At 33.1% G+C, this 10,444-nt stretch overlaps 1 protein-coding gene across 4 annotated transcripts; it reads right to left on the bottom strand.

Annotated features, from left to right (window-relative positions):
- Window positions 1-6,159: 6,159 nt before the first annotated feature.
- On the bottom strand, window positions 6,160-10,444 carry LOC141401002 (uncharacterized). 4 transcript variants are annotated; one of them, XM_073980772.1, is made up of 3 exons: window positions 9,623-10,444; window positions 8,732-9,547; window positions 6,160-6,348 (listed from the first exon to the last, which is right to left on the bottom strand). In XM_073980772.1, the coding sequence occupies exons 1-3, from the start codon at window positions 10,302-10,304 to the stop codon at window positions 6,215-6,217; spliced, it is 1,632 nt and encodes a 543-aa protein (XP_073836873.1). In that variant the 5' UTR covers window positions 10,305-10,444; the 3' UTR covers window positions 6,160-6,214. The 4 variants fall into 4 exon arrangements, with proteins under 4 accessions (XP_073836873.1, XP_073836874.1, XP_073836875.1 ...); XM_073980773.1 differs by having other exon boundaries at window positions 8,732-9,010; XM_073980774.1 differs by having other exon boundaries at window positions 8,732-9,771; window positions 10,272-10,444.

The following is a 10,444-nucleotide window of genomic DNA, read 5'->3' as shown; positions in this document are numbered from 1 at the left end:
TCCAAAAGCAAAGTGTGACTATGGAAGTAGAAAATCCCATCTTTACAGTGATGTAAAGCACGTTGGCGTATGTGGCCAAATAACCGAGATATAGCAATAGTCGGTAATACATCCCAATTTGTTTCGAAATCGCGCTACAAGTCGCAATTTTGATCGGATTTTCACGAAATGGGGGTCCCACAGATGAAGAAGCCTATCGATTTTGATGATGATCGGATAATATTCAGGGGTCGGAATGGGCAAAAACTTATTTGGAGAAAAGGTCAACGTTTTATTTCAAAGCCAATAACTACGTTTCTTTAAGAGTTATATCAAAAGCAAAACCTGAAAAAGGAAAGTAAAAAATATCACCTTTACAACGATGTAAAGTAGGTTGTCGTAGGTGGTCAAACAACAGAGATATCACAAAAGTCGGTAATACATCCCATTTTCCGATTGTTTTGTAATCACGCTACATGTGGCAATTTTGATCGGATCGTCACGAAGTTTTTGATGCGGGAGTTGATGCGGGTCCCACAGAGGAAGAAGCCTATTAAGTTTGGTGATGGTCGGATAATATTCAGGAGTCGGAATAAGCAAAAAGCTTATGTGGAGAAAAAATCTACGTTTTCTTCTTATGTGAATATCTCCGCTTCTGCGCCTTACGTGTGTAAGGCGTAAGTGGGCAAACAACCCAGATATCGCACTTTTTCTAATCACTCTACAGGTGGGAATTTCGATCGGATAGTCACGAAATTTTGAGCGTTGATGGGGGCCTCACAGAGGAAGAAGCCTATTGATTTTGTTGATAGTCGGATAATATTTAGGGGTCGGAATAGGGAAAAACTCATGTGGAGACAAATTCAAAGTTTTATTCTTTGTGAATATATCGGTTTCTAGTAGGGGTATTCCAACGGCAAAGTCTGTCAATGGAAGAAGAAAATATTATCTTTACATTGGTATAAAGTAAGTTGCCCAAGGTGGTCAAACAAGAGAGATGGTAATGCATCCAATTCACCCATTTTTTGCAATCACGGATCGGATCAGAGAGAAAGAGGTCCCAGAGGAAAGAGGCGCATTATGTTTGGTGGTAGTCGGATTATATTCCCTAAACTAAATGTTTACCAGTGAAAAGCTTATGCACAGTGGTAGTGGTGTAGGGTATCACATGGTCGGCCCTGTCGCGACTATAGCCTTTGCTCACTTGTTTCAAGTTAAGTCGTATTTTTGGGGGCATTGTGTCGTATAAGATTCTTAGTTATTTTTGTTTTTATAAAAGCAAACAAGCTCAAAACCTTGTAAACAACATATCTGAAAACTATTTTCAAAGAAAAGTGCAAATAATTTTGTACTATGCCCTGATTTTTACCTCTTTCAGAGCAACATTTAAGACTAGTAAAATATAGGGCAATTGTGGCTAATACAGGACTTTCCATATATCATAATTTTTTTTTTTTTGTTCATAGTAATTTTTTGTATAATAACTACAAAAACTAGAAATGTCTAGTCAAATTGTCTACACAGGGACATTACTTACAATCATGCCAAAATTACGTCAGGAACAACAGTTTTTCTATCGTAATCAATGACAAAACTGCTGAAAACGATACGAACCTATTATTCCACCATTCTGATTACTAAAATGGCATAAAGAGCCAACAATTTGGATATTATTAATAGAGTTGTATAGTTCATGAACGAACTAGTTCTATTGAACGATTCATTGAATAGAGCGTATGAACTAGATCATTCGATATAGTTCACTGAACTATAATCAGTCGGCGACTGTACGATCAACGAACGATTCACAATCTAGTTCAACATTTCGTTCACATATGCATAAAGTTACGCCGCGGTCAGTGTTAAGTGATGCCTTCGTAATGTGATGAGTTTGTTTACGTTTTGGATCAAGGTACAATGAATAGCTGTTCGAAAGTGAAGATTTCTTCAAAAACACAACAAATTCCACATATTCCCATATTGAATGTGCCTTGTTCTGGATGAAAAAATAAAAAAAAGAAACACACAAAGCTTTTTCGCATTGACAGTTTCTACACACACACAACATAAGGCTTTTGCCAGCCACATAAATGAAGGACGTGTTCTCTTAAAAACATGTAATATTTTTGTTCTGGTGTAGTTTAATTATATTGTTCTATGTTTTTTTTTTTCATTTAGTGTATGTACGCGTTTGTTTGAACGATTATGATCCGAATGATTGAACTGGATAGTGAACTATGAACTAGATTATTGAAGTAGTTCAGTTAAAAGAGCTGAACTATTGAACTAGATCTTTCAAATGAACTAGATTGTACAACTCTAATTATTAATCGATTATAGTGGTGCATCATTTTCAATGCTCAATTTAAAAATGACCATTTTTTGTTTTTCCTTAAAATTTTAGTAGTACTGTAAACGGATTTTTTTTGTATGCCATCTTAAAAACAATATCTCAGTCTACAAAATTGGTTGTTAAAAAATTTCAACCGATTTCCAAGTTATCAACGTTTACATTTTTTATTTCAGGCTGCATCATTTTCAGTGACATAGACTGTATTTGTAGTTGATTGTTGTCCTGAATATTGAACGGTATAGTATCTGTGGACCAGAACCAGAGAAAACAGGATAAAAATCCCATTTTCTTTCCGTTTATACAAAGTTCGTATTTGTAGTTGGATGTTTGCCACAATTTTGAACGGTTTGATATCTGTAGACCACAACCAGAGAAACAATTTTAAAAGAAATTTGACCTTGCAGATGAAGTTTGAGAGATTTTATGTATTCACAATTTTTGTTCTTTAAGACAAGTGCTACAACTTTGCCTCTGAGAGTAAATCAAATTTTGTAACGGTTTGGAAGATATAGATAGTCCCGACAAAATAACCCCTTTTGACATCAAAGGCTCAAACCTTTTGGAGGCCTATAACCCCGAAAGCTGATGAGATAGATAGGGGAAACGACGAGTCACGTGTCTTCTCTTTTATGGTCTTCAATCGCGCTGCGGATGTCAGAATATCTATATATATAAAAAAGGATGATGTTAGTTACTACGCTTATAACTCAAGAACGGCTGAACAGATTTTGACAATTCGCACCAATTCGGAATGGTCTCATGGCAGAAAAGGATAAAACCTAAAAAAATCGAGAAAATTTGCGAAAAAAAATTGTAAAAATATTTTTTCATGAAAGTCAATTTTTCCACAAATTTCTATCGAGATTTGCGTTTGGAGTATACCTTGACACTTATTTGGACAGTTTTTGGTGAAAATTGTATATGCACCAACTGTGAGGGTCCATTGTTTGTAAATTTTTGAAAGTTGTATAGAATTTTTTATTCACAATCAAATCGATTTTCATTTATTTTCAAGCGTCTTTTTAGGAAATTACAGCGAAAAATGGTTAAAAGTAGAGGGCTTAGTTTAGAGTTTGTAAAGATTAGTGGTGGTTTCGGTTGGATGCCGACTGAAAAGACGAAGATGATAACGCCGAAAATGGTTTCCACAGTTTGAGGAAAAAAGTACAAATCCACAAAATATTCGGGTTATTTGAAAAATCAAGAGCTCCGAGGTAATTTCATTGGAAGTAAAGGCCTGCGTACATAAGCTGCCTTGCCTGCTTACCTTGCTTACTTCTGATAAAAGAATAAAAAAGAAAGAGCAACCCAGTTCGAAATTTCCTCGGCCCTCTTTATTCTTTTATTTTTTATTATGTCAAAAATGAAGCAGGAAAGCAAGGCAATCAGGCAGAGCAGCTTATGTACGCAGGCCTTAAGGATGTGGCATATATGTATACTTTTAAACTGTAAGTAAAAACATCATCGAAAGATCAACTTGCGATTTATGCGGTATAAAATTTACGCTGTACCAGATATATATTGATACTGTTCAGATCCTGTCATGATACTAAAAAATGATATCCGCACTGAAAAATTTGAATTCATACACCTTTTTCAGTTTAGTTCCCGCAGAGCTAGAAGGCTGTATGTATGTACATCGAAAAAGGATGATATTCAAAATTGGTAAGAAACAAAAAAAAAAAAAAACAAAAAAGCGGAGGAACTGGAGATTTTTTTGGTCAAATTATCTGACAAACATTCTTTATCGGGCGACATAATTCGGTAAATACTTATTAAACGTTAATAAGTTTGTGATAAAAATTTGACTATGTTATTTACATCGAAATTAAATATAGGGTGACCAAGTAATCGACAACAGTCACGTGTTAGTCTGACAAGACTTCAAGCATCCGAAACACACAAAGAACGGCAACTAATAGAATAGCTCTGCTAATAAGGATCAATGTACCAAGTACTGGATATTACAGTCTCAGTCAAAATTCAATTACCGCATTTGTCCGTGTTACCAGAGCCATTGCATCTAATTCCGAACTTGAAATGCAAGCAGAATTCGGGAGATCACGTTAAACAGAGAAGTCAGAAAAAAAGCTGACGAAGGTGGTTACCTGATAACGATCGGATCTTTCTGCCCAAAATAGGTTAATTGATTAAAACGCAAATTTAAATAAGCACTATTTTCAGCATTCAATTCAAATTCCTACGATCGCATCCCTTCCTACGAATTCAATTACTTGAGTGAAATATCGTGTTCAGTGGTGAAAACATACGTGCATGTTCTGGAATTCACCGTGTATCCATTTCACATCACACATGCACTTCACCTGTGAAAGCAATTGATGTTCTGTGTTTCACGTGAAAAGAGCTTTCATATTTCACGAAAGAACTTTTGAAAGCATTATTACAGCTTTCAAACTTTAACATTAACAATGAAAAAATATCAGTCTGCGTTGGCGCATCAACGAATACACATGCGTGTGTGCGTACCCAGCTAACATTTTTTTCCGAATTCGTTTCGAATTCGGACAGAATTTCTGAAAAAATATCCGATTCTGATGCCGAATTCGTATCGAATTCGGTACGAAAGTTGTATGGACGTGGTCACCGAATTCGGAAAGAATTTTCTAAAGAAAATCTTAAAAAATATTAGAGTTTCACGACGAATTCCGTCCGTATTCGGAAGTAAATTCTTGAAAAATTCGGAGAAAAATTTAGTTTTTCTGACAGAATTTGGTCCGAATTCGGAAGAAAATTTTGGAAAATTCGATGAAAAATTTAGATTTTCTTAAGAAAATCCGTCCGAATTCGGAAAAAATTCTGGAAAAATTCGGAGAAAAGTTCAGATTTTCTGAAAAAATCGGAAACAATTCTGATGCTGACGCCACGTGTCGTACTGTACAGAACAAACCCCACTCAGAGACAATTTTCTTTCAATGTGCTATTTATGGAAGATTCTAATTTCAAACTTTCTAATGATTTTGCCTGTTGTTATCATTTTATGATTAACAGTGGAACAAGTATACTTCAACATATTTGTTGAAGCTATCAACACTAGCTTGAATAATTATATGTAGCATTTATATTAAAAAAGCCATTTTGCTCTTCGACATCAAACGAAAAAAAATTGACTTAGAAATTCCATTAGAAATCGGAACGAATTCGGAATGACGATTCTTAAGATTCTTTAGAAAATGTGCAGAGATTCTAAAAATAAACTTATAGAAAATCGGTCAAATTTCTAGGAAAATATTAGAGAAATCGGCCACAATTCTAAAAAATATTCAGAAAATCTCAGAAAAAATCTGATATCAGAGCCCTCGGAAAAAATTGTTAGCTGGGTATGTACGCTTTGTTCGTTTGATTGTTTACGAAACATACGTAAACAAAGAAACGAACCTCTACAAGAGCGCGTACATGTTGAATTTGGTACTTTTGGAAAAAATACATTTTTAAATCATATTTTGTTAAGAAAATTAAATATCTTTTTGAATGCTAATAGAAAACACATTAGATTTTAGCCCTATGCGCTTTTTTGTAGAAAATTTCAATTAGTTTCTTTAAAAAATAAGGATTCACTCAGCTCTCGCCATCAAAATTACAGTGTGAGGAATACACCCCAACCAGGTGTAAAGTGTGTTGCAGAATTGTCGAAAGTACAATTGTCTAATGTGCTTCAAAGATCATCCTAAACAGTTCAAAACAAAGAAATATTTCCCACTGAACAAAGTGATAGCAATAATAGTATTATAGGTTTGAATCACAGCCTTCAAGTTCTGTACCTAACAAACTGCGAGACGAAGTTCGCCGGGTCTCCTAGTGGTTAATAATTTTCGTGTTGCATAGTGTAATGACAAATTTTATTAAAGAAGGGTATTTTTAATATTACATTAATTTTGTATTTCTGGACATTATTATATTGCATTCGCTTCGATAAGGATGATCATTTTCATAATCTTCTAAAGGGTAGCTAATTGTTTTCCATACCGATTCGAAATTATTCCTCAATTTACTGCAATCTGGAAAAATACAAGAAAGATAGTAATCTATTAAATTAAAATTCAAAATAAATTATATCTCTAGTTGAGGGCTGCTGTTAACATTTCAGATCTTTCAAATACTGCAAAACACAGAATATTTATCAATTTACGACATTTTTGAAAATATATTGGTATTAGTATTAGTATTAGTATTAGTATTAGTATTAGTATTAGTATTAGTATTAGTATTAGTATTAGTATTAGTATTAGTATTAGTATTAGTATTAGTATTAGTATTAGTATTAGTATTAGTATTAGTATTAGTATTAGTATTAGTATTAGTATTAGTATTAGTATTAGTATTAGTATTAGTATTAGTATTAGTATTAGTATTAGTATTAGTATTAGTATTAGTATTAGTATTAGTATTAGTATTAGTATTAGTATTAGTATTAGTATTAGTATTAGTATTAGTATTAGTATTAGTATTAGTATTAGTATTAGTATTAGTATTAGTATTAGTATTAGTATTAGTATTAGTATTAGTATTAGTATTAGTATTAGTATTAGTATTAGTATTAGTATTAGTATTAGTATTAGTATTAGTATTAGTATTAGTATTAGTATTAGTATTAGTATTAGTATTAGTATTAGTATTAGTATTAGTATTAGTATTAGTATTAGTATTAGTATTAGTATTAGTATTAGTATTAGTATTAGTATTAGTATTAGTATTAGTATTAGTATTAGTATTAGTATTAGTATTAGTATTAGTATTAGTATTAGTATTAGTATTAGTATTAGTATTAGTATTAGTATTAGTATTAGTATTAGTATTAGTATTAGTATTAGTATTAGTATTAGTATTAGTATTAGTATTAGTATTAGTATTAGTATTAGTATTAGTATTAGTATTAGTATTAGTATTAGTATTAGTATTAGTATTAGTATTAGTATTAGTATTAGTATTAGTATTAGTATTAGTATTAGTATTAGTATTAGTATTAGTATTAGTATTAGTATTAGTATTAGTATTAGTATTAGTATTAGTATTAGTATTAGTATTAGTATTAGTATTAGTTCATCTTTATGTATGTAGGGGTTTTACAGTTATCAGTGGAAATATTAATAGCAACCCGAGGTATATTAAATCACATATCGTCACCATAAATGCCTGAAGTCGTATCTCCAAAAATGTCAAAATTAGTTCCAATACATAAGACTAAAATACATGCTCTTGCAAAATTTCAAGCACAACAACAACATCCTATTCAAGATGCATTTCGCAAATGTTATCCTATTGCAGATTTTGTTGTAATGACGGATGCCAGAACCAAGCGTTTCCGCGGTTTTGGTTTCATTACTTACCCAGCAAAATTTGAAGGAAGAGGTTTCATGCGATGACGTGATTTCATGGCATATTTTGCATTGGTTCAAAAGAAGCCGTGAAAGATCCGATCTTTTCATGAGCATTTGAAACCATGCAAAGGAAATCGTGAAAGATCCGATCTTTTCATCAGCATTTGAACCCATTCCATCGATCCAATAGAAATGAATTCTGTGTTTTTACATATATACACATTTTTCTAAATATATAAGACTCGAAATCACAACCAACGTTGCTAAAACTCTCGTTGTAATGTTGATGTCATTGCAAAGGGTTGGTGAAAATGACAAGCCAAAGCATTTGTGGAAATGACATGCTGCAGCATTGATGAAAATGACATGTCAAAGCGTTGGTGTAAATGACATGCTTTGGATCCAAAAATGAATAGCATCTTTTGGGGTCCACGCCCATACAAAATTAATCGATGAAGATGCTAAAAAGATGACATGCCAGATCACTTTCACCCATGATTGAATGGCATCTTTGGCATCGAAAAATTTGCTGGGTACTTCCATTCGTATATGATTGATAATATCCCATAATCCTATTTTATAACGTTTTTTGCTTCTCCTGTAAAATTATTATTTTGTTATTTACGACTTTTGGCATTTATGGTGGCGATTAGAGTTGGGCTATCTAGTTCCGTTTTCCAAAAGGAACTAGTTCCTTAAAATAGTTCAAAATAGTTTCGAGACCGAAATAGTTCAACGAATCTTCCTCTTTCGTAGCTCTTTTTGTTTCCTTTGTTCCAAATAGTTCCGAGACCGAAATGTTTTCATGGTTTGGTGGATGAATGACATAAAAATAAATAAATTGCAGCGAAAAACCAGCAACGACGAAAGATCGACGTAGGCTTCAAATTGAAGGAACGAGAAGAATGAAACGAACTATATGAACTAAAGGAACTATATAAACACAAGAACTGGATATATGTAGTTCCTTGTCCGGAATGGTTCCTTGGAACTAGTTCATTCCCGAACTACACAACTCTAGTGACAATATGTTGTTTTCCAACTGATTAATAGTACTACTTACCCACTGTAAATCCAAAAATTTGTATTTTTCGTAAGTTGCGAGGGAACTTTTCATGTTGTGTCAAATATTGCAGTCTATTGCGATCATGTACGTCACATTGCAATTGTAACTCTAATTGAGGATTCAAGGAAAACATATCAAACCAAAAACCCAGTATGTCATCGAAGTGTTCAAAACCAATTATTTTGATGCTGCTGACACAGGTAACCACGGCTTGCAACGATGTACAGGATGACTTTACAATCTGTTGAACTACAAGTTCCCGCAATAACGGCAAATCTTGCAAAATATGAATAACATAAAATTCTTGATCAGGCATGATACGATCCAATGATAACTTTTTTAGATTTGTACAATTAAGTAGAGTCTCCAATGCCAAATATCCGCTACGCATGTCCAGCGTGTGTAAATTGTGGCATAACGAAATAGAGTTAAACATTGCAAAACGCCTTCCAAAACCATGCCATGTTAAATTCTCTAATGCTGAATTCTCCACAAATGGTGAATGAAACTGATTCAAATTAAATCCTTCAATATTCAATATTTTTATACGAGAAGATATATGTAGTTCTTTAAATTCTTTAATTCGAAAATCCGTTCCAATTGTGACAAATTCAATTAATTTGGAATATGACTTTTCTTGCAGGAATTGTTGTAAATGGTCCAGCAAAAGACCAAAACAATGATCAAGATGCAATGCGGTAAGATTTGGTGGCAAAATAATATTTGCTTCTTCACAGAAATCAGTGTTGCATATTGTCAATTGATGGAGTTGTGTTAATCTGTTTAAAGCACGCAACATTTCATTGCAACATTCTTTTATGTTTAAAATGTTCAAATTCGGAAAATTATTTAGCATTGAAATGTAACTCCTATCAATTCCATTGTTACCTGTTTCCAATTGCATTAAAGGTAACGGTGATTGTTGCAACTCTAACTCATTATCATCCGTATCAAATAATATTGGAAAATTGATCTCTATTATTTCTAAAGGAAGTTGTGTCACAATTTCATAAAAGTCTTTAAATTTTATCTCGTAGCTGCAAATTAGAACATTCAGTACAAGTTTTTTCAACTTTGGAAAACGTAAAAGTTCATTAACTATAGCACGTGCTATACAGTCATTTGGTGGTTCAGTCTCAAATTCTACTGCATAAACTTGTAACTCTTCTAGATTCGGCAAATTATTGGTTAGTTGGACCATAGCATCTTGTGTAATGGTATAAATGTAGTAGCAGTCCAGTTTGACGAGATTTTTAAAGAATTCCATTCGTACAGGAATATATGCAAACAAGTCGCACACAGTGCTGCCATAAAATTGCTGAAATTGCTCAAAATCGCTTGAGTTTTGAATCCAACTGCGATCTGTATCCATGCCATTGGAAACCATATAATAGCCTCTCTCTAATTTCCTAACAGTCAATTTGTTATAACATATTGGCGATATGTATTGCAAGAAGATGCTTCGTAGATTTGCATCGACTTGTGCTAGCCTTAGCTGATCGCCAAAGCTTAACAATTTATAAATATGAATCATCACATCAGAATTGAACGCGATTTTATAAAAAGTCATTGTGTGCTTGTTTGCGTTTGACACATGCAACCACCGGTTTCGTTGGACGTTTAAATAACACTGGTGTGTTGCATTTCTCACAAATAAGCGGAAGCCTAATATTTCTCAGTTTTGTAATACAGTGTTGCCAGCATTGTAGA

The sequence above is a fragment of the Musca autumnalis genome, unplaced genomic scaffold, assembly GCF_047663935.1.
Source record: "Musca autumnalis isolate F117 unplaced genomic scaffold, ASM4766393v1 scaffold_4, whole genome shotgun sequence".
NCBI classification, from domain to species: Eukaryota; Metazoa; Arthropoda; class Insecta; order Diptera; family Muscidae; genus Musca; species Musca autumnalis.
Note: the sequence above shows the minus strand (reverse complement) of the source record. Positions and strands in the feature narration are given on the sequence as shown.